At 34.5% G+C, this 25,558-nt stretch overlaps 2 protein-coding genes across 20 annotated transcripts in view; both read left to right on the top strand.

Moving 5' to 3' along the window:
- Window positions 1-11,788, top strand: part of LOC121298149 (calcium-dependent secretion activator 1) — a 102,422-nt gene extending 90,634 nt beyond the window's left edge. For 11 of the 19 annotated variants that reach the window (XM_041225023.1, XM_041225020.1, XM_041225033.1 and 8 more), the window contains 3 exons: window positions 1,043-1,090; window positions 9,619-9,723; window positions 10,528-11,788. In XM_041225023.1, the coding sequence (XP_041080957.1) occupies window positions 1,043-1,090; window positions 9,619-9,723; window positions 10,528-10,710 (336 nt within the window). In that variant the 3' untranslated portion in view covers window positions 10,711-11,788. The remainder of the gene's footprint in view (window positions 1-1,042; window positions 1,091-9,618; window positions 9,724-10,527) is intronic. The other 8 variants (XM_041225029.1, XM_041225040.1, XM_041225039.1 and 5 more) reach the window with 1 other exon arrangement.
- Window positions 11,789-22,275: 10,487 nt separating this feature from the next.
- LOC121298492 (fez family zinc finger protein 2-like) lies at window positions 22,276-25,054 on the top strand. Its single transcript, XM_041225633.1, has 4 exons — window positions 22,276-23,237; window positions 23,414-23,548; window positions 23,676-23,808; window positions 24,560-25,054. The coding sequence occupies exons 1-4, from the start codon at window positions 22,368-22,370 to the stop codon at window positions 24,802-24,804; spliced, it is 1,383 nt and encodes a 460-aa protein (XP_041081567.1). The 5' UTR covers window positions 22,276-22,367; the 3' UTR covers window positions 24,805-25,054.
- The last annotated feature ends 504 nt before the right edge of the window (window positions 25,055-25,558 follow it).

The raw sequence follows: 25,558 nt of genomic DNA, 5'->3' as shown, positions 1-25,558 counted from the left end.
CTTTAAAAAATATATGCGCTTCCTCTCTGGTCCTTCCTCATTTGCTTCCACTTATCATGGCGTCCACAAAATCTGGTTTTTACATCTATAAATTCTCCTTTTTCTACTCTCTCTTTCTAATTTCAACGTTACTCGTTTTCTGAAATCTTTTAAAATGTCCTCACTCTCCCTTCACTGATTTTCAAGCGATTAAAATGGAACTTATCTCTCGTATCTAAATGTTTTATCACATTATATCAAGTGGCATGATTTGGAGTCAAATAATCTTCCTGTGTACATCTACTAGCATGGCCCACATCCTTTGAGACTGCCTCATACTTGCATACAGCACTCTGATGCCTCCTTAAAGCTCTGTGCCTGCATTCCCAACACGAAGTGTGAAGTGCAGAGGCATAAAATGACTAAAAAAAGAAGAAAAAGACCAGCACTTGATTAAGATATAAACAGCATCAGTTTTGCATTTTCGCCGTTTATCCTATTTGTGCTGTTATCTCTAAATTGTGGGAATACTGTAATTCCTTTACATTTTTTTACCAAAACTGTAAGCCAAAGCTATTTATATCAAAATGAAAAATAATTTGATTTTTTTTTTTTTTTAATTGAATACTGCATTTAAGAAAACAGCACAAAAACATTCCTTGCTTGCTTAATCCCAATTTACTTTTCTCCTTTCTTTATTTTATATACTAAACACATCTGAATTGGGTGATTGTTAAAGCTATTGAAATATATTATGACTACAGATGTCTTTCTTTTTTCCATTAATTTGGAAAGCACACAGTAGCTTGTGTAATGTATATGGTATGTTAACAGTAAGGGACTTACCTAATAAATTTTTATTGGAATTATTTGTATAATGATTATATATCAGAAATATTAAATTGATTCAATTAAACATGAAAAACATTCATTTTAGATTATTCAGGTATTTAAAATGACAGGTTTCTTCTTTAAAATTATCTTTTATTTAACCTTGGTTCCCTTCCATAGCCACCTTCAGCATTTTCCTTTGTTATTTATCCTCTTTGTTTTCCACTTTTAGAAAAGGATGGATGATGTTAGTTCTTTCATGTACCTGAGAATATTTGAGGTAACGTTTTCTTATTTGAACATGTTTACTTCACCATCCATCCAACCATTGCTTCATTTAATTACCATTTCCCCATTCACATGCTGTACTCTTATACCCAGAGTATAGAGTATTAGTATGGAGCTATTGCTTTACCATTGTGTATGATAGATGTTAATGCTCCTGGAAGATTATCTAGCTTCTAATATTTTCAATGTTCTGCATTTTAATCTGCTTGTCTGAGGAAATTAAACCTGGCCAGCAAATACTACCCTACTGCAGTCCGTGCTATTATAATATAACCATCTGCAAATCAGTTTGATTTGGAAAATCTTAATCTCAACATGGGGGTAGAAGAAGTCCTCTCCCATCATCTAAGTGCCTTGTTTTATTTTTCTCTGCTCAAAAAAAATACAGACACTAATTCAGTTTTGGCCACAGTAAGAAGATCAGATTTATATGGTTCACTTATTTTAAATATGTCTGGAGTCTGCAACCCTACCGATATGCTAAAATCATGAAATGAGATTTAGAGCACGCATATGGGCATACGTAAAACAGGAGCCTGTATTAAAACGCAGTTATCTCTAGTACAAATTGGTAGTACTTATTGGAGATGCAAATTAAAAATAATAATATAATAAATAATAATAATAATAATAATAATAATAATAATAATAATAATAATAATAATAATAATAATCTTTGTATGTCATAGGTTAGCATGGTTTTGGAGAATTATACTTAAAAATAATAACAATTATCTTGTAGTTATAAATTGTATCCATTAGAGATTTCACATCATATGCTGCTGGTATGTATGCCAGACAATAGGCTTTGTAAATTACCTATTGGTGTTGTTTGTGATTTTAATGACCATGGGTATTCAGTATTGTCCTGGAGAAATGCATGGCACAGTGGGTTTTTTGTAGCAGATAAATAGCAGATGAAAATATAGATTAGTATGTCTTACACTTGCAAGAACTACAAACTGCTCACACTTTACTCAGAAGCGTTGATGAAGTGTCCAGTCATGCCTTGCTATCAGACACCTTGGGCGAGTTGTGAGGCACATGCTAAAGCTGTTTTATGATTAATGGTCAGCAATATTAACATAGATATAAAGAAAGGTATTGATTTGAAATCACAAATGAAGAGAAGTGCCTACTTTTGATTTGAGAGATGACATAATTGTCTCTTTTTTCCTGGCTTCACTTTGTATCACAGTTTTTATATATTGTACAAGGTATTGTTATAGCCGGACTGCTCCTGGATGCAGATGAACCAGGGTGTTGGGTGGTGTTATTGTCACTGCTGATGTTGCGGGGATGACCGAAAAAGTACAGATGGCTTTGTTGATGTAGGTTTTACTGAAGACTCATTTAAAATGTAGAATCTGCCTAAGATGTTCCCGGCCATTTGTTACAACAGATAAAATCTTGCTGTGAGACAGCTAAGGTTGTTAAGTTCAGAACAAAAAAATTTTTTTTTTTTTTTTTTTCCTTGTAGTTCTTGAAAGAAGCCTAAAAGATAAGGATTAAAACAGCTGTGCTTAACATTGGTTCATCTGCTTAATTCCGGCCACCCAGAGATCAGTGATTAAAAAAAGCCATCTCTTTAGCTCTGATCAGATCCACTGCGATAGCGATACACAGGTTTTCTGGATAGTTTTCTTAGAGGCCAATGTAAACTGGACAGAGAGGAAAACGTCAACTTTGGATATGTGGATTAGATGGGTCAATTATACGCTTAATCTGCCTTCTGGGGATTAAATGTTCATTGATTGATTCTGAGTATTTCCCTTGACCTTGGCAGTTATCAGATCAGTGAGATTGCATTTACTGTGAGGTAAGCACTTAATCATGCAGTGATAGGGGCCCAATGCCAGTGAACTAGTTACCATGAGGGGTGATCTTTCACTACTGCACCAGACTTTGAATACCATTTCACTGTCATAGACTCTTAATCATTTTACAGGCAGGCTATTGTGACTGCAGAGAGAACTTTCTAACTTTAAACAGTTAGAGAAAACATTTACATTTCAGTCAGGTACTTAAATGTGCTGAACGTGAATATGCATATAACATAATTTTCGTGCACAGAAGCTAGTATTTTTAAAAAGCTGTTTTTATTTAAAGTTCTCTTTAAGTTTTTTCCAATAATGAATAGAATCTCAAATCAATGCTTACTGTTTCCTTTTCTGCAACCTGCCTTCAAAAGAAATGTAAGGCACTCAGCCCTGTGTTTTGATACAGTACTAACCTTCAATTGCTTTTATCAAAACTCTGTAGGCACACACCAGACTGTTTTGTGTAGTGTTTTTTTTTTTTTTTTTGGATTCCAATGAATAAGAGTATCGATTTTTTTTTTTTTTCAGTATGGATTGTTCATTTAAATCATTCCTAAACCTCAGACTGATTGCTCTGTTATCCTGCAGTTACTACAATTCGGCAGACCTGATCTTTCTAGTACACTTAGTCTGGTAATTGATTTCTTCCTATACAGCGGATTGCTTGGTGTGCCGTCAGAAGTGGTATAAAACAGTTTAGTCAGTGGTAAATAGATTTTTTAAGACGTGCCAAGCACAAAAAGGAAAGCTTCTTTTAACCATTTTTTTTCTTCTCTTTCCTCAGGGTATTAAAAATATGTTGTAAATGTGGAGCTAATACGCATTAAACCAATCTAAATGTGTTGCTTTTTATTTTTAATTTCTTAACGTAGGTTCATTTTTTTCTGTTTTGATGGGTAATAGACGGTTTATGATATTTTAAAATCAATTCTATTTGAAAGTGTTAAAAAAGTCACAGTCCCTAATGATTTATCAGTAATGAATCATTTTAAGTAAATACAGTAGCTAAAAAAATCAGAAAAGGATGATAGTAGGTCGGGAAAAAATAACTAAATAGAAATGTATGGTTTGAAATCTATGAAATGTTCATTTCAATCATGCTTCTATTTAAGCAGTTTATATTATATAGAATAATCATTTTTTTAAAGAATACATATTGTATAAATCTGTTTTGGACACCCAGTATGTATCTTGAAACCATTTGATTGAGGTTAAACCTTTATGTCATTTTTTTTTTTTTTTAAGTGCAGCATCATTAGGGTTACAAGTTTGTTTGTTTTGTTTTATTTTTTAAAAATGTGTAAACAGTATATCACCTAAGGAACCAGGCATTAACTAGAACACATCACCTGTTTGTTGGCGCATCTTGCCAACAAATTAATTATAGTTTGAGGTGTTAGGTAGCAAAGACTTTTTTTTTAAATGAAGTTTTGATACCCAGCGTGCCTCCATATAATGTGTTTTTTTTTCCCCCAATGAAAAGTGGGATATGCTGGCATTTGCTTGATTAACTTGCTTGACAAAAGTGACAGCTGCTGCGGGTGCATGTAGATGAGCTGCACAGTGCGGTTCCGCCTTTGTACATCTGTCAGCAAAAAGGGAGAAATAAAGAGTGAAAAGAGACAAATTGGTCCCAAAAGGCAAGCCATTCAACTTCGGAGGTTTCCTCTATTCACATGCACAGTGTGAACCTCAAGTGCTTGGTGGCTTATTTAATTTTGTTCTCTCTATAGAATGCTCCCACAAGTGTTTTATTTCTTATTCTATCCATGTTTGAATTTTGGTGCAAGCATTTATTGTGAGAATAATGGATCATCTCTTGGAGCATTAACTAATTTTTATTAAGGTTTTTTTTTTTTTTTGTCATTGTATGTTTAGTACTAGATGCACTTCCAGCAGTTTGGTTACTCAAAACAGGCTTTCCTTTATGCTGCCTATTTTTTGACAGTATTATTAGCTTTCCAAATTATCCGTAAAACAAAAATAGCTGGCATGTTAGATGCCAACCGACATTTAGTATTTAAATGATAATTTAATCAATACTTGCCATTTTACCAAATAATATTTTTGGAATGATGAGACATTGTTGTTTAATATAGACATTTTGGTCTTGATTTATTTTAAGGGTTGCCTATTACCAATTCGTGGTTATAGAGCTTTTAACTTCATCTCACCAACAGGGAACAGAATCCATAATGGATGTGCATCACACAACACGACATTGGATATAAAGAAACTCATGTCTTTAATAGATTGCTTATGTAGTACCAGTGTGAAGCTTTGCTGTTACTTGGGGATCAACCACAACAAACTGAAGGCTGACTCTTTGCAAGCTTAGATACACTAGCTAGTCACTTATTTGTAAGCGAGTTTCTAACAAACAATTTGAAGTCTCTGCTGTATCTTCTTTTGTGCCAGTTGTGCAATTATAGCAGTTTGAAGCCCATAGGATTTTTGGCACCTTAAATCTATCTCAATACTTCCATTCAGACCCCTTTTAAAAGTGCAGGGTCTGAGAGAGAGAAAGGGGGCCTACACCGCGATTTACCACTGTACGATTGATCACATTTCTAAATAGATTCCCAGTGCATGGATGGCCCCAGTTTGGATAGAAAATGTTGAAACAAGGGGTCACTGGTGTGAGTTACTATGGTAATTGAGTAGTGTCATCAATAGTTTTCCTTTCATGAGCAATAAAGCACATAATAATAGACAAACAGCAGCAGTAAAAATCAAACAGGTAGGATTACCACGTCCTTTTGTCAGAATTATATAATGTCTTGTAGTCAGATTTAAAGTCTTCTCAATCCCCAAATCCATCCTGCAGACACCTACTGTGTCATTCTGTGCCCTAATCTGCTGTCCTTAACTACAGACCTTTTGCTAATTTGAGGCAAAGGGCCAGCTTCCCGGCTAAATAGTGCAGCAAATACTCTGATGTAGGGAAAAAGGACATGTTTTTTTTTAAGCTAGACTACTGAATTTCAAGAGATGTTTAACACACAAAAATACCTTGAACCCCCACCTAGCCAATGGTTTTCTGAGAGGAAATTGCAAAATTGGGCCCCTGCCTCAGCAGCCTTCCTTAAAAAACTTGTCACTTCACATTGCCATCAACCACTACAACAATAATCATGTCATGCCTCCTGCTAATTGCAGGCACAGCTGGGTCCCAGCAGGCACTCTTGCACAGTCCCAGGCCTTTATAACCAACCCCATTCTGTTGTGTAGCACTTAACAACACACAAGAAAAAAACCTACCAGCAGAGGCAGAAAGAGGCAGAGTCACAGGTTGCTTGTAATCCCTCCGCTTCCCCACCCAGCCCCTTTTCTAGCATTCCTGGTTTTGTTTTAGACTTCACAAAGACTTGCGGTGACCTTAAGCCACTAGAATGCAGGTTTCTGAAAGGGAAACGCGACTCCTTCAGGTGCATTAAGCTGCTGAGCTGCATCTGGGCTTGGTGGATTCTGTTTGTTGCACCCCTGTGGAGAGCTGCGGCTTCCTGTAACATGTCAAATATGAGTGTGAACTCCGGGTTCAAGGCAGAGAGCAGGAGGTCACACAGCCATTCAGCTCTGGCTATAGAAAAGGGGCTTGCAGATGTTCATGTGTGTGTGTGTAATGACAGTACCTACCTCCCTAGAGCTCTGGAACCCCGCACTGCTTTTTTTTCACAAAGAATTGCCATAAACAGTATGATTCTTGCTGATTTATTCATATCAGGTTATTGCTTTATGTATTCAGAGACAAGTATGTTATGTTTGGCTGATGTATGCCACAGATCATTGGTTAAAATAGTAATTGTAAAAAAAAAAAAAAAAAAGAATACACACAATAAAGAGATAAAACCAGCTCTAAATTCTAAACTGTTCACACAAGGAATAAACCCCAGTGCCTGTTTAATCATATCCCCTGGGGGAGAATGAGCTGAGTTCAGCCTGCTACTGCTCTTGCAATATGCCATATTAAGCTCCTTTAGTCCCTGTTGAAACTGAATATGTGGATCAGAGACAAACCATTTACAATGATAATAAGGTTTTCACATGTATTTATGTAATATTAAACTTCTATAAAGACAATGTAATTTGTGAAATAAACAATGATAGCACAATTATCGGTAAGCATTTAGACTAGGTATTTCATTTGTCGTTGCTACAACCAGTGTTTATGAGAGTTACATTTTGGGCAGTTATAGGACAAAGAGTAGGATAGGGTCTTCCCCAGGTCTCATCTACAACTACTGGTATATAAAACATGCAAGCTTTATACTTTCTACTGAGTTAAAAAGTAAACCACCTGCTGCTTTAAATGTGAACCTGCATATACAGCTGGATATGGCAGTATCTTTAAAATACATAATTATCTCTTTAGATTTCTCTTAATGGGGTTATTGACTGTAAGGCGGTTGCTTGAGTACTGCCAGATTATTTATTTATAAAATTGACTTGACAAGGATAAGACGGCTTCTTTACAAGAGGATTGCAGTATAACGTGCATTCATCATACTGAATGTGCAGTTTACATAAATCTTACAAAGTATGCAATGCATAGATATACATACAGAGCTATTCAAATAACTGTCATTCATGTAAAATAATATCTGAACAATAGTCACAGTCGTTTTTTTTTAAAGATTGCTTATGTATATATATATATATATATATATATATATATATATATATATATATATATATATCATGTCTAAGAATGGAAGATGATGCAGGGTGTGGGGTTGTTCACGTTATTTTAAAATATAAAACTAACAAAAAACACAATGAATATGTAAACCTTCTCACATTTCTCACATATTTTACTGCTGTAATGTATTATTTTAGTAGATTTAAACAAGTTAGGTCAATTGGTGTTGATGTTTTACATGTAACAAACCAAAAAAAAAAAAAAAAAAAAAATACTGTATTTCCTTCTCAATCACTGGCGGAATATATGAGCATATGTTAAAAATCACAAACGCTCCAGAGACTGACTGCACTGCAGGGGTGGCAGCCTGCAACAACACTGCTGCAAGCATTTTTCACAAGGATAGAGCTAAGTTTAAATGCACCCAAGGCGATGTACGTTCACAGCCACTTGAAATGATATAGTCTGTATATTACCAATACCTTTTTATTACAGGCCTCTACTTTTGCATATGAGATGTTAAATTATGCATCTCAATGCATATTCCATTTCGATTGAAGGATTGGGTGGCTTTTTAACACAACCTTGCCTGGATAAATGCGCAATTTAATTCATCAATATCTAGTCTTATGGCACAACACATTACTAGGGAGTTACTAAAACATTAATGTCATATTTTGGTTATTCTTTTGACTTCAGTTTAAGTCAAAGCTACTGTAGCAGGTGTTTTAATGGTTTACAATGTACAAGACTAAAGTGTTGTGTGTGTGTGTGTGTGTGTGTGTGTGTGTGTGTGTATATATATATATATATATATATATATATATATATATATATATATATATATATATATATATGATATCAATTGTAACAGTGACTTTTAATGTTGCCTTGATTAGAAATGAGTTCAAATAGGTAATGCTTTTAGTACTTGGCAATGCTAAGGGTTTATTCCAAGTTCTTGCTGGGATTACAATAAATATTGCTGTCCGTCTTAATTCCTAAACTAGAAGAAAGTGCCTTTCATGTAAAACCCAGAATAGCTGCAATATTGTAAATGTCATCCTTCTTAATGGTCATTAGTTGGAAATCGGTTTTCTCTATTAAATCGCAGTTCTAAACATTGGATTTTCAATTTAATCAACTGGTTTGGTAAAAAAAATTTAAATGATCTACTGTAGTCAGCTGCAATAGTGCAGTTCAGCTAACCTATTGCTATTAAGTCCTTGTATTTAGGTCTGTTTGTCTCCCACTGCTTATGTCCTGTATTAATTACACTGTACGTTACATAATAACTGAATTGAAAACACACATATATATATATATAGTGTAATTAATATTTTGTAAGACAGTGTTGCCAGTTCTATTCTTCTTAAACAGATCAATGTAGTCAGGATTTATAGTAAGCTGAACTGCCATAAAGAGTAAGGAGTTGGTTCTGAAAAATACAGCGTTCTGCGTCCCCAGTGTTGCTACAACAGTTTAAATACTGTACCTGTAATTTAACGTTTCATTATTAACACCCTGACAAATTTTTACACGTATAACTTTAAAGTCTGTTTCAAAGCTCTTTTCAAAATGTCCGCTGTAGTGCACTGGGGTTTGAAATCTGTCCTCTATATCACTGCAGTCAGAGCGATTAAAAAAACTTGAAAAAAAAAAAAAAACCTTTTCTGGGCAAAAATCCTTACACTATCGATGCACTAGAGTGGCCATTTTGAAAAAAAGAGCTTTGAAACAGACTTTAAAGTTATAAGTGTAAAAAGCTGTCAGGAAGTAATCAATGAGAATAAAAATTACAGGTACCCCATTTAAACAGTTGTAGCAACGCCTGGGGATGTGGAATGCTAGATTTTTTTTCATAACCCCACTACATACTCTTTAAGGTGTTCCTACTTCTGATGGGGCATCATCTGTTGTGTTCACAAGCTCTACTTTTGATTTCTTACCCAAGCTCAAAGGGATTTTAAGTCACTGAGCTCCTGAAGGAGAATGTGTAAAACATTTTACTAGGCAACATGTGATTTGTGTGCTGGAGAATGCTGTCTGTCTGTTTTTCAGCAATGGTATACCAGTTCAATGAATCTTATATGCACCTGGCTGACTGACCGGATGGATCTGCAACTTCATCTTTATCAGCTGAAAATTCTTATTAGGATTGTAAAGGTAATGTGTTTGTATGAAAAAAGATTGATGTAGAACTTTCGTGGCAAAGATATTGATGGTAGTAAGTACAGATTTGCAGAAAAATTGGATTTTCCAAGCAATATAGTAATCATTTGTTTTTTAAATAAGCATATACAATACAAAGATACTGTTAATTCCTTAATGTTGCTAAGAAATATAAACAAAAGGCACATGCTTCACACTGATAAAAAGTTTAAAATGGTGTTCTGCCACTATACAGCATTGAGAAACAATGTTGTTGTATGTGTTATGAGATGGGAACTTTACAACCCTTTGTGCAAATTCTAATGTAATCAAATGATATATTACTAAATGAGCATGCTGCCTGCCAGCTGCCAATAAAGAATGTGTTTCAAAGATCACTTACAGGATCCAAATCAACACTGTTTTTGGAATAAATTTGAACACCTCTGCATACAATTGCTGTATTAAAATCGACTGCAAGGGGTCACAAAGGTGGCATAACATGCCCTGGAAGTGACATTTTGTACTTTGTTACACAATAAATATTTCAGTGTGAAATTGTGAGGATAAACCTTGACAATATCACATTGTATTGTTTTAGTTTTTTGGTCATTTGTCTGGGTAAGCAGGTTCTTTAAGCTTATTACAAGTGCAGCACTGCAGCATGGATTCGTCAAAGATCCTTACATCATTTAAAATGAGTTTAAAAAAATGATTTTATAAAAAAGTTCAAAGACAAAATGGCCATGAATGCTTTAATAATTATTTATTTATTTATTTATTTATTTATTTATTGATTGATTGATTGCTGTCTTGTAGAAAAAATATAGAGATTTTCGACTTCAAGGAGTCCTTGATTCAACCTTAAACAGCAAGATGTACGATACCGTTCGTAACCGACTAACTCTGGAAGAGGCTACCTCCTCTGTGAGCGAAGGAGGCGCCGGTCTCCAGGGAATAACAATGAGGGACAGTGATGAGGAGGATGAAGACGATGATTAGAGAATCACTTATAGAGCCCCGCTTTTGACTTATTCTGGTAACCCATGCATGTACCAACTCTGTTATTTAGCCACTCTAGGATTTTTTGTCAGCTGTTAAATGCCCATGAAGGAACCGTAAATAATAATAATAATAATAATAATAATAATAATAATAATAATAATAATAATAATAAAATATTGACATTTTAGCTGTGTGATAATAAAGTTAGCACCAGTCTTTGATTCATTCATTTCTAAATTCATTTATATGTTCCTAAGCAATATGGAGTACCATTTGTTTGAAAATGTTAAGTGAGTTAGGAATTCCGCTAGGTGTATCCCTGTTAAACGCAACCCTGTATGGCGCTTCTTTGACGTACTGTATATACTTTGGTGGTACATTGTTGTGAAGATGAGTGTAGAGGCCCTTTTTATTTGTTTTTAAGTGGATGCCAACTGTTTAAAATAAAATGAACTCCTGTATTAAGTTAAGGCAAAAAATTGTGTATTTTTTGTTTTCCCCTTGCACTTCTTAAAGGTCAGTGTATTTTTAGAATTGAGTTCTTCATTTGGCTTGACATGCTACATTATCATCTGTTACTAACAAAATGCTGTTGAGCCAAGATTTTTATTTTAATGAGTTGGTATTTTAAAAATGCAATATCCTCATTGTTCCATTGTGATATCGTATCAAAGAAAAATGAAGATTTTTTTTTTCTTATGTTTAGTAACTTATGACTCCTGAAGTGTTCTATTTTAGTTAGGTAGAACTTTTACATAACGTTTATTAAAAAGATAGTTTCCTCTTTATCTATCTTGTTTTAACCACTCCTGAAATTGAAAATCTGTTTATAATTCTTTGTATTTCAATAATATGAAAGGTCCAACATTATTTTTTGTTCCTCAGTTGTTTTGTATATATGATGCTGTACATTGCATTTTAAGCAGCAGCTGCATGTTCCAGGGTTCATCTCTTCTCCCAAGGCTTTTGTTTTTGTGTGAGTTAGCTGGTGGATTCATATTGTTTTTGCCTTATAAAAGCCTACAGTTGTAATATGCAAGAACTGTGGCCTCTCAATAAAATAACTACAAATATACAATGTTACCATCTGGGTTTTTTTTTATGGTTACATATAATAAATAAGACACAATCACAAATATATTGGTATATACTGTTTTAACATAGTAAAGGATCAGAAACAAGGGCTGTTAGTCATTTCATCAAGAAGGCTTTCACATGAGATGCAATATATCAAAAAGACAGACTGACTTTGTGCATCCTCTAGTCAAAACAATACCAGTTAAGCGCTCATAAGGTTTTCTTGTAGTCACAGTGGAATCAAAGTTTGACGCATGCTGGCAATGGTGTGGAATTGTAGTTTTCTCATCATTTTTATTTCCTAATTGCATAGGCTGTATCATCATAGGCAGAAGCAGGCATCTGTGAACCCATGTTTAGTGTTACTAATGCGGCTAAGAATATTTCATGTGGGGTGGTGCATTCATTAACTAAAGAATATATCTTCCCATGCTTAAATGTTTATATCACATTTGATATCTGGTGAGAAGAACACAGATTTTCCTGTTTAAGATTCACTTCTGGGGATCCTTTGTTACTTTGAAACAGATCTACATCAAGTTTAACATTGTATTCCTCCCTATTATTCAGGGCCCATCACACTCCACTGGTAATATACTGCAGTGAATGAAAGACACGGTTATGTCCTTATGCATTCCCAACCTCTCAAATGGATTTCTGAGAAAGTGTGTGTTGGTTGGTAGTGGGTCAAGTGTTCAATATACTAGAGGGTATATTATTGTATAAATCTGAAATGAATAGGAAAATATGTGCATAGTTCTTCCTGCCAGTATTGCAAGACATGTACTTTAGATACTGCAGTAATTGTATTTAGGGATTGAGTATTTATATTCTTGTTCATTCAATTTGTAAGTGTTACATAGCCAGGCAGTTTTCATTTCCTTGTTTAAAAATGATTTCAGTGGTAATTACGAAGTGCACAAAATGATCTTTGTGTCTTACACTCTTTCTCTTGTTTATACAAATATAGAAATGCTAATGTGGCACCTGTAATACTTCATCATCTTGTATCGTTTGCATTATATGCTCTTTAACTTGCAGCTTTGGATTTAGAGTAAAGATAGCTCGTCATTAGGGGTTCTGTAACAGGGCAGACAGAGGTTGGGAAAACAGATCAAATGCTATCTCCAAACAGATTTTCTCAACCGGATTAAAATTATTTAAAGATCAAGCAAGAAGACGTCTCAAAAACAATTCAGTCCAAGGCATTAAATTTAATGCAAGTCACAAATTAAAACCTTACATTACTGTTCAGTAAAAATATGGAATAGACCTATATAAATATCATTACTCAGCAGGAAACAAAAAACGCCTGTATTAAATCATTTTTCAGTTACTGTGTACAACCACCATCTGTGTGTTTCCAACAAACGTTTAACTAAAGTTCACAAACCAAACCATAGGCTGCCCTAAGGACATGGGACAGAGAAAGACAAATGAGAAAGCCCGGAGCTGAAATATGTTATTTGGGTCTCTAATAGTGACCTATTTGTTTGAACGTAAGGTTTACAGTGGCATCGTTTTTTCTGATTTATGTATAATCAAGATTCCCTGTATCCCAACATCCAATCTGACATCTGAAGCACGCATATTATATGTTTAATTTCCTTATAAGTCCAGCCTGAGCGGAGCAATTTTAGAAGAGGGGGTATCACAGTAGATTAATGACAGGAGATCTATTCTAGCACGACCTGAGCTGCTTTGGTTTTTAAGCCTCAATCAGGTTAGGAAATAGAAAAGATAACTGTATCCAAATAAAAGATTCACCAATTGACCATCACAGCAAGAACTGGACCCATTCTATCACTTTTGTTGTTTATGCAATGTGTTCTATTGATATTAAAAACAGCAGGTTACATGATTTTAAAGAAAACTCGTTCTTTCTGTGATAATGTTAGCTGTTGGAACAAATTGGATAGCAGTGAAAAACAAACCAAATGTCCATCAATGGGAAATAATATGCATTTGATAAGGAACTGACCTGAGTTTTAGGGTTGTAAGGAAAAATAACCAATTATTATTATTATTATTATTATTATTATTATTATTATTATTATTATTATTATTATTATTATAATATTTTATTTTTATATTTTCATCTTGACTGAGTATAAAACACAACATAGCCCCAAACACATACACATGCATGAACTTCAAGTTATTTTATTTAAAAATGATCAGGAAAGGCACATTAAGTCATTTTTTTTCAAGTGTGGCTAAATATGGATTATTCACAAGACACCCATTTAAAGTCAAATCTCATTTACAAGTGTATAACGTATCCAGTTTCCATCATGAATAAATGGAATATTTGCATGTTCTGATTGCTGTAGGGCAGGTACAGTAAATATCCCTTTGATCTCTGTCTGCAGTACTGCAAATATACAGCATCTTGAGGTTTCATGTTGCACACAAAATGTTACAGTGCGGTAAAAACCACAACAAATAAACACATAAGAAAGCAAGCCTAGAGATTTTTTCTTTTGTTCATAAAACCTGTGTTTTGCAGCAAATGTGTGGGACTCTGGCGCTTTTCAAAAGGCCATTACACCCAAAGGACTGAGCGACTATTTTCACATCTCATAGCAATAGAGAAACTGAGAGTTCAGACTGATTTGTTTCATCTTGTTTAGTATCCCTCTTTCAAATCTGGTGGTCATTCATGGCTTGGGGTATTGGATATGTAGCGCATGCATTAAGACGTGAACTCCCAACCAGACTGCAACATTATTTTCAGTAGGACGCTGGGAAGAAGGAAGAAGAGGCTATTTTCCATGGCAGTGAACAAGGACTCATTTGTGACACATGGTTACACAAACTGTAATATAGAAGGGCATACCAAGATAGAACTAAAAGTGCATAGAGGAAATAAATAGGGGAGCACAAGTCAGGTAAGCTCAATACAATCTGAATGAGACTTGCCCTTTAATACAATACAGTGTTTCAACAGTCTGCATTTTTTCCTAGCAAGTTGTTGTTAAGCTTAAATTAAGCTGGACTGTAATCAGTCCTGGATCCCACCACTATAATGCTAAGAGAAGCACCATCTGGGATCATCTAAAACAAATTACTTTTCAACTTAAACAAAAGAAATGACTTGCAGTATAAAACATAACAACATATTTTATGCATTGCCCAATAGTAACTACTATATATAAAGAATAGAATTCACAATGCATATATATAAAGAATAGAATTCACAATGCATATATATCAGTAATTTGTGCCACTATACTGTACATGTGCACATAGCCTTGTGATAATGATCATTCGCTGTTATATATCAGCATGTACTCAAAATAGAGCTTAGGTAGAAACACAGATCCCTAGAATTGTTCTTCATTTCCTTTCCACAGTTAATAGCACCAAGCCCAAAAGTGGAGCTAATAGAGGATGAGACATTAAAAGTATTCTATACTACCGCACATGTTCATTGTCTTCATAGCCTCACGCACGCACGCACACAAATACATTGAAAATAAATACTGAAAGGGAAAAAGGATACAATGTGGAAATATTTGACATATTGTACAGCAGTATACAAGAGAGGCAAAATATGAATGCAGTATTCTTTTTGACATAAAGTACTGCAAATTATTGTTGTAAAATGTGAGGAATAAATAAATGGCAATTATTACAAACAAATAAACTTTATGCTTCTATTATTTAAAAAAAAAAAAAGTTTCTGTCTTGGTACAAAAAGGGCATTTGACATTATCTTTGAAGCAACCTTGTTATTGCCAAAGTCAAGATGGCTTGAAAAACACACCATCTGGCAAACCAACAAGAAAATGGAATTCTGTAAAATGAATGAATTAGCATGTATCAGGAGCCCTCTCCAAACATTTCTTAAGGAGATGTTTTGCAGCCTTATGAATATTATAATTAGCTCTACCAAAATAACACCAAGGAATCAGAACAGGCATGAACTATACATTACGTGTACTCTCCATAAAAAACAATATGAAACACATTATCTCTAAACCACTATAATAAGAAATACTATTACTATTGATATGCTAGAGTAAGATTAATCCATGCTTCAATGACTCCTTAGACACTTAACATTGTTAAGACAAAAAAGGGCTTTCTGAGCATTGTGAATTCTATTCTTTACAATAATGAATGATCTTCCACGTGTGCATTTAAAGAAATCTCAAACCGTGAGGCAGAAAGGTGAATTGCACACAGAGAAGGAGAGAACACATTCTGACATGAAGTGTACCTGCTGGTGCTGTCTTTAAGGGTGTGGGTTCAAACCACTCTTCCATACACAGCAATTTAAGGACAATTTAAAGAAGCAATATGTGAGCTAAGAAAGTTTGGGGAATTGTATTGTGCCTCCTGAGCATCACAGCTCATCCTTGTTACTGTTGAAACTGTGGTCCCCTAGTCACAAACCGAGGATTTATTTCAAGTTTTGGTAGCTTTAATTAAATGTGATAATGAAACATTGTTGTTAGGATTTCACTAGGAGCTATGGTGAATAATGATGTAAGAAATATAACAAGAAGAAAATGAAAAACCGAACAGGAGTTATTGAGAGCATCAATGTCTTTATTTTTTCTTGGTTATAGCTTCCTCCTACTTCCACACATCCAAACTGTTAATCTGCTAATGGAGAGTTTCCAAACCACATTCGGCAATCTTCAAACTACATCATGTGTATGTCGGGAGTGAATTTAAAGGCAATGCAGAATGTGGAAAACCATGTTCCACATTTACCTATGTCATTCTTCACTAGACGTTGTTGCAATGTCATTGCGGGCTATCGATATGCAAGCCAGAAAATGACACAACAACTTAGGTAAGCATAACTGGCATAGCTATGTGTGTATTGCAGATTGTCAAATGTGGTTTGGAAACTCAATAATCACACACAACATCTCAACAAACAAGCTGTGTGGCTTCCTGCAAAATCCCAGTTGTTATTTACAGTATTCCTGTATGAAATATTTAATAACAGGACAATGCTTAAACACCAAATCATCTGCATGAGAGAATGTGTAAAATAAATGATTTGTCTAATGTATTCAAATACATGCTAACAAGTTTTTGGAAACCTGTTGCATGGTTGTACAATGTATTATCAGTCTGGAAGACACAGTAGGTTTAATCATATTGCTTTGGAGTCCATTGAAAATGATGTCTACTAATTGGCTTTTATGTAAATTACATGACGAAATTGAACCTGCTACTCTGTCATCGCTACAATAAATACTGAAATAGTAAATAAACCATGTGTGCAAAAAATCTAAGGTTTCATAATAGCTTCAATTCTGGTCCATAGGACTATCGGTTTCTATCCTTCAAGTTTGGATATTCATTCATATATAGACCATTTAGAAGTCCCAGTGCATTATTAGTATAGTGACACAGTCAGTTACAAATTATATTGCAGTCTCAGTGGAAGAACATGTGAAAGTGAGACCACTGGGAAATAGTTGTGATCTTATCTTGTTGTTAATCATGTACTTCACTTCTTATCTATAACGTGCCAGATATTAGAAGTTGGAAGTGTTGCTAATGTTACAGAAAGGAAGGTTGCTGAAGTGAAAACTGTGGGATCTTTTGGAAGCTAAACACTGAAATAGGCTAGTGTTATCCTAGTATTCAACGTGCACAATTTTGCAAAGACAAAAAAAAAAACCCTTATATGTGAAAATGTTATTTGAGAAACTTTGCGCTGAAAAGAAACTTCATTTACACATCCTAAGTGAGTGAGGGGTGTCGATGCTGTCTGTATAGTCTTTGATATTGACTGTTTCAGTGTTAATATCATCACTCCTAACTCGATTATACATTATTTTTATTTACAGCCAACAAACTCTGATTTCTTTTTTTATGATTACATGACTTCTAGTTTGAACAGTTAATCTAAATACAATATTCTTAAACCTGATTCTTTTTTAGAAATGTTTTCTGTAATACCCTAACACTTGTATGTATGTAACTACACTTGTGATTTTGCCTCTGAAACTTGGGGGTAACTTACAAAAAGTATTTGCAAGTAATTAAAAAAGACAGTAAATGTTTGGGGTTTTTTTTGTATTATTATTTATTATGATGCATGCATGTTTATATTGCACTATCTTCTACTGTTTTGCTTTCTTCAAGATTACCATAGAGATGAAGAAAGCCCCTCCCCTTGTCCCTTGGACAGTAATTTACTGTTGCTCTCTTTCCTGGATTGACCTAGTTCTATACATTTTCAACTGAAACCTTCAGCAGAAGACAGCATTGTATTGTATACAGTGTCAAGACAATTTTCCTGCAAGAAGAACAAGCAGACATCTTCAAATACTTGGGCTCCCTAATCACTTCTGGTACTAGAGAGATAGTAAACGGTAACTGTTCCTACCTGCATGGTTTACATACAATCACACAAGATCTACAGAATGTGTGCATATGACTCCATCTCATATACTGTCCTTATTTGTCTAAATAGGAATTCATTACACATCCATAGTGGACAATTACTGCACCAACACATTCCTGGTTTTTTAATAGACATTTCATTTATATTAAATAACTAGGGTGCTGTATATATCATTTAATACAGTACCATTGTGATCTCGGGTGAGCCTACTTGACAACCAAATGTCAAGAATATTCCAGTAAGAGTTTTCATTCTCTGTTCATTTGCCTTGTGCTTTATTTTAATTATTAAAATCATTAATGGACATGTAATTTAAAAGTGATAGTGAAAAACAAATATAACAAAATGTCTTGGCATTTATTTAAAGATAGTGAACGATTTTTATATTTACTTTTCATCGTAAAAAACTATAACCACAGTTTTGTTGGTAAGATATTAATATTAGTAGACAGTTAATTGAAGGTATTTCATTTACTGTAAGGTATTTTAAATCTATTTAACCGTTTTTCACCCCACTGTCACTAGATTCACAAGCATAATGAAGCATACTGAATGTCTGGTGTTAGTGAACCATGTTGTGATTGTTTATCAGTGGTGCTGTGTCTGTCAACCACTTTTAAGAACAGAATGTACCACAAGTTTCTCAAAGGTTGCATGAGGTAGGCAGCTGTAGAGAAATTGATTTTAACATTCCACAGCTGCTTAGACAGGTATTCTCTTCTGTTTCAGAGGCAGTGTAAACAAAGCTTACATAGCGTTTGCGTTTTTAATAACATTCCAAAAGTCAGGCTATCAAAAACTGAGTAACAAGTCACTTTTAAACATTTGAACAATATAACAGGCACGTGGTCTGTTTGTTTCTGGAAATACCAGGAGACATTAAAATATGTCAATTGCCCAAACATACTGTATTGTCTAAAACATCAGATGGCCCGCTCGTTCTCGACTGCTATATGAAAGTGAAATTATATTTGCTAAAAACTAATTTGTGTTGTGACAGTTCAATTAACAAGATTTCTTCTCATCGACGATTCACATTCCTCAATAAAACTGGAAATTTTCACAGTGGAATTGTCCTATATTGTAGTGCAACAGACTATCCAAACAACCTAAAAGAAACATGTTTATAAATCAACGACAAGTGTAAATCTAAAATTATTTTGTATATAGCTTGTTACATGCATGCCAACACTGGTAGATAGCCTGTTTGATATATTACAGTTAATGCACAATGTTTAAGGTCCTAGTCTTAATAAATGCAGGTTGAACGTTGAAGCATTCAATAAAACTCGCATTCAATAAAACTCGCATTCAAGTTTACAGGTATGGCATCCTTTCCTGAAAGAGTCAGAAGGGTTTTGTAAGAATTTGTCTTACTGATACGATAGAGTTAATTACTAGACGAGTTAATACCTAGTTCTATATGTCGAATTGTACAGCAATACGTTCAGTATTTATTGTGTGGGTGAGCCTGGTAATTATCTCTGAATAAACTGGAATTAGAGTTGGTTAATTAATATGTTATGAGCGGCATTACTGGAACATGGTCATTCCTTTCCTTAGCGCAAGATGCAGGTGGATAAGATCGTTTAAGTTAAAAGTTAACACATTTTTTCATACCAGTGAAAACTGACTGACTTTTTCTATTTAAACAATGTGACGTGACTGCCAATCTCCATATATGTGTTTAGGATCATATGTTTAAGTTATTTGTTCCATTAAATTTAATAAGACCATCACAGTAACATGAGAGAAAACTAATGAAAACAGGAAGTTTTTAAACGTTGTAAAAAGAACAATAATAATAAAAAAATATTTTAGATTTTAGATTAGAGTATTTTTTGTGGTTTTTTTTATTTGTATTTTTTTTTAGTAAACTATATTCAAATAAAGACTAGGAGGTCTTAAAATGTGTTGCATATCTTAAATCCTTAATATTTTTGGTTGTACGAGTCTTTGTTGTGGTCATTTTGCTGCCTGCGGTATATTGTTCTTCTAGGATTTTACAATTGTAATGCATTACAAACAACCCCGCCCCTCAAATTAGTACAAAGTGAATGGGGAATGAAATTAAGTTCTGCTGAACAGCTTAAAACGAATAAAGGTGGATCCCTTTACTCTTCTGTGTGTGTGTGTGTGTGTGTGTGTGTGTGTGTGTGTGTGTGTGTGTGTGTGTGTGTGTGTGTGTGTGTGTGTGTGTGTGTGTGTGTGTGTGTGTGTGTGTGTGTGTGTGTGTGTGTGTGTGTGTGTGTGTGTGTGTGTGTGTGTAGACCGTTCAGACTGGTATATAGCTCAAACAATTTTGCCAGTGCATCTGATCCTTTTCCTAATTTCAAACATTTGAAAGGGGTTTCGTTAACCTTCTTGCTCCAAAGGAAGTCTAATAGAGAGAGGATATTGGTTTTTGTTGAGATATTGAACTGGTGTATTATACTGGTATGTTAGTTTACCTCAGCTCGTTATTTTATATTTAATGCATTTACAAAAAGGAATGCGTGTGGTTCCTACAGAACGTCACAGAAATATTTCACACCCCACCGTTCTCAATTTTGCTTAGCCAAAACCTATTCAGTATAAAGTTACGATCATGTTGGTTGAATTGCATTGAATATCATTAGATAGTTCTTTTAGAAGATTTAGTGGCAATAATTTGTTGTGGTTCTCAGGTGAAATCGTCTGCAAACAAACGAATTCAAACGGCCCTATGAACAAAGAAGAGAGGGCAAATGGTCATTGTTGCAAGCCCACAAAACTCTGGATTCTTACAAACTTTTATGTCGTCTTTAAAAAAAAAAGAACTCTTTTCATTGCTTGGTTTACCTCTGGTCAGGCTAAGTCTTTTCTTTTCCTTTTTAATCCGTCTCTTTATTTTAGAAAAACACAAAACCAGGTTCCACGCAGTGCTTTAGTGGCTAAAAGTGAAAGAGCTGCTTTTTTTTTCAGAGCTCAGCTCCATGAATCGCTCTGGAAAATTGGTTCTTCTGAATAGGTGAAGGAGGAAAAACGTTTAATAGGATCCGAGGGAGGCTCTGCTTCAGCAATCTGCTCCTTAAACAGGTGGAAGCTGGACCTTCTCAATTATACAAATAGTAAGTATAAACCAGGATGGAAATGTTATTTTCACCCGCACGGATTAGGGCTTGAATGAAATTGGAGCCAGCAAGATGATGAGGACTCAAGGTTGCTAACGAGATTTAAAAATCTGTATATGGTTTTTGGTTTTTATCAATATCTTTACAATAACATGTGTAAAATATAAATACGTTAATAACAATGCAACATTTGTTGATTTGTTTTAATTGGAATGTTAACACAAGTGACAAGATACCTTTATTATTTTTATTTTTTTAATTCTAATGGGCTTTGTATATTATATAAAAATGTGGTTGACTGTTTATATAATGTAAATATTATATTCAATAGATAGAATATATTTTCAAAATGATGGAAATATAAATGTAAATAAATAAAACAGGATTGTTCAAACCTAGGCGTTAAATACAAAGACAATTGCAAATAACAAGCATAACTTATAATTATAGGCCTAATAATAATAATAATAATAATAATAATAATAGAAAGCATGGTAGGCATATTGCTATTCAATTTTTAAAAAGCTATATTAAGATAAGTTTTAGTAGAGTTAAATTAAATTAAACAAATAGTTGCTTGATTATTTGTTGGCATATTAAAAATGAAAATATATACTAGTATTATTGAAAAACAAAAAGACTTGCAGTGTATAAAATAACTAGTACTCTGTAGTAATTATGTATAATGCCCCGTGGGTCTGTCTAATGGGTGGTGGGAGCTAAAACAAGGCTGGTGATGGCATTTTCTTGTCATCCTGATGCAAGTGACTGCATGTGATGTCAACTAAGTGTAGAAGACAGTGATCTCTCGCTGATGAGGATGCCTGCGATCCACATGTGACAGTGTAATCACACAGCAATACTTAGCTACATTTGTCTTCGCTTGCGAAAAGGTAAACTCTATAATGCTGATTCTTCCAAGTTTGCAATCAGAAATGATGAATATGAATGTAGAGGACTTTACTAACAAGCTCTGCAATGTCCTGTTAATTTTGTGTGTGCTAGTTAATGAGCGTTAATCTGGTACCCCTGGGTGCCATTGTTCAAGGGATGTTCATTTGAATGTAAATGGGTGACACTGTAAAAGCAAGGTGCTTATTAAACTGATGCGTGTCCTATGGCTTTTCTGGAATGCAGGAAGGGAAGACTGGGAGACTAATCGACTGCTGCGCACACCAAGTTCTGCAGGGATGGCGAGTTCTCTTCCTTTGGAAACTGTGATGTCCTGTCCAAGGCACGAGACCAGGAGTGTTACTTCCACCGCCCCAAAGGCGCTGGCCTTCTCTATTGAACGAATTATGTCAAAGACTTCCGATACAAAAAGTTCCTTGGAAGAAAGACATGGTCTGGGGAATTCAGATGTAAAGAAGATGGTCAGTCTTTGCTCACCTATACCCTGCATGATTCCCATTCAGCCTTTGAGTTACGACCCTCAAACCAAGGCGCTGATGAACTATTCCGAATTCTGGAAAGCAAACTTAAGGGGAACGATTTGCGGTTCACCCGCAATGTGCACATCGAGCTGTGGCTTGTGTTGTAAAAACGACCCAAGTTTTGTGCATTCACTATTGCCAAACAGCAGGGTTATCAAGCCTCAAGTAATTCACCAAACAGTAACAATGCCAGCTAACGGATCTCTATATTATTTTAACTATTTGGACTCCTCGTATCACCCATCCGATCTTTTAAGAGGACATGTATTCCCTTCCACCGTTGTCAGTTCCCAGTCACAAACTTCATTTTCTGCTCACCAGAAATTACTTTTGTTGGAGAATGCGAAATTTGCCAGTTTGACAGCGGAGACGTTTCCTACACCCCAGTTTCCACATAAAGAACACCTACCGGGACAGTTAGACCAGATTGTGAAGGAAAACAACAGTTTGACATCAGAAAAGAACGGCGTGAAACCGCACACTAAACTGAGCAACTCTTCTGATGGAAAATCTAAAAATTTCACTTGCGAAGTGTGTGGCAAGGTAATGAATGAGTCTTAAACATATAATATACGAGTTACTATAAAACACTGTAAACCCTACTACACATCCACGGTTAAAATAATCATATGGTACTAATGAGAAATACAGTTGTCTTTATTTATTTATTAAAACAAAAACAAAAAAAACACTTATAAAATGTATCCTTTTTTTTGCAGGTGTTTAACGCACATTACAATTTAACACGTCACATGCCGGTACACACAGGAGCCAGACCGTTTGTGTGTAAAGTCTGTGGGAAAGGGTTTCGCCAAGCCAGCACTTTGTGTAGGCACAAAATTATTCACACACAGGTGAGTTAAAAGCACAACTGTACACAAATAGTTACGCAACTTTAACTGCTATTTTGTTTCAATTGATCGATGTACACATTTTTTTTAATTTTCATCATGTTTTTTTTTTGTTTGTTTGTTTTGTTAGGAAAAACCACATAAATGTAATCAATGCGGGAAAGCCTTTAACCGAAGCTCAACATTAAATACGCATATACGGATTCACGCTGGATACAAACCATTCGTATGCGAATTTTGTGGAAAGGGCTTTCACCAAAAAGGTATGTCTGGTGTAAAATTACTTTAAAAACAAACCGAGGTTGTGTTATTATAAACAAATTACAATAGAGTAGCTACATATCCTGTTTTCGATACAGATGAATGATATAGTTGTTATTTTTTTTAATGTAATCAGCACTTCCTTTTGCCAGGTATGTAAAGCATTTTAACGTTGTATTATTTAGTGTATTTCAAATGGAATATACTTTAGTAGACGGTGGTGCTCAAATTAATGTCAGGAAAATTGTTTATATGTATGCGATTGATATAATCCATACAAATTATCATACGCACCTGTAATACATTTCCGTTTAGTGTAATACAGGCTGAGGTTGTAGAGGCTCTATTGATTTGTGTGTGTATATATATATATATATATATATATATATATATATATATATATATATATATATATATATATATATATATATATATATTTTACTGGCTGCTCCCACCAAATAGAATGTGTCATTTAACACTAACTAACTTTCCCTACAAGATTCCTAAATTCGCTATGGGTCAAAACACCGACCTCTTTCCAATTTTTAATCTGACAGGTTTAGGCTGTTGTAGCACTTGATTTTGATAAAGTTTGACAACTTCTTGACTCTCACATGCAAAACGCCGATTAACGAAGGCTTGCAGATAAACTCCTTCGTCTAAAATAACTTGCTTGTAAACTCTTGGCCTTGGGGAGGAAGAAAAAAAAAATCTCTTTACTAACTTTATTCCTTGTAATTTCAATCTTTTCAGGAAACTACAAGAATCACAAACTGACGCACAGCGGCGAAAAGCAGTTCAAATGTACAATTTGCAACAAAGCCTTTCATCAGATTTATAATCTGACTTTTCATATGCATACTCACAACGATAAGAAGCCGTTTACTTGTGTAACCTGCGGGAAAGGGTTCTGTCGAAACTTTGATTTGAAGAAGCATATAAGAAAACTGCATGATAACAACACCTCCACTTCTGTTCCAAGAGCGGTGCAAGGCTGAATTTGTCTCAAAACACGTAAAATGGACATGATACATATATGGACAAAGCTTTCGTGTAGTTTATTAAATATGTCTAAATGACTACAACGCAGGAAACACTTGAAATGCCAGATCATCTTAAATACTTTGTATTTTAGGCCAAGACACGTACGTTGTATTGTCATGTATATATCACATTGTGTAAATTGTTATTATTTAAATCAAGTTGTATCACATTTCTATGTTTTGTAATGTAGTACTTGTTTCTAAGCAGTGGGGTGTAATGTACGTGTAGATTTGTTGTTTTCTTTCGATATAGATTTAAATTTAATGCCTGTGAGTGGGTTTGCAAATGATTACAATAATTGTCATTTATAACTGCATTTCATAAAAGTATCTTACAACCTTAATAAAATATGATATGTTTATTCACAGCTTGGCGCTCTTGTTAATATATTATTTTGAGTTCTGTTTGTTTTACAGTCTGGGCGACTTCGTGTTATTTATAAAACAGGTGTATAAGATTATAAGTGTAGAATTAAGTAAAACATACTATTCGTGATATTTTGTCAAGTGCACGAAAATGTAGCAAATGCATGGACATAGGCCTTGGTCTTGATGGAGATCAGCTTCAAATTTGTTAATATGTTAGTTTTAATCGATATTGTTAAAATATTGTTAAAACTTTAAAAAGTATGCTATAGTTTTTTTGGGGGGGGGGGGGGGTGGTTTGTTTTTTTTTTTGTTTTTTTTTTTACAATGGCTTACTTTTTCG

This window comes from Polyodon spathula, chromosome 23 (genome assembly GCF_017654505.1).
Source record: "Polyodon spathula isolate WHYD16114869_AA chromosome 23, ASM1765450v1, whole genome shotgun sequence".
Classification (NCBI taxonomy): Eukaryota; Metazoa; Chordata; class Actinopteri; order Acipenseriformes; family Polyodontidae; genus Polyodon; species Polyodon spathula.
This window is presented reverse-complemented; position numbering and strand designations above follow the sequence as displayed.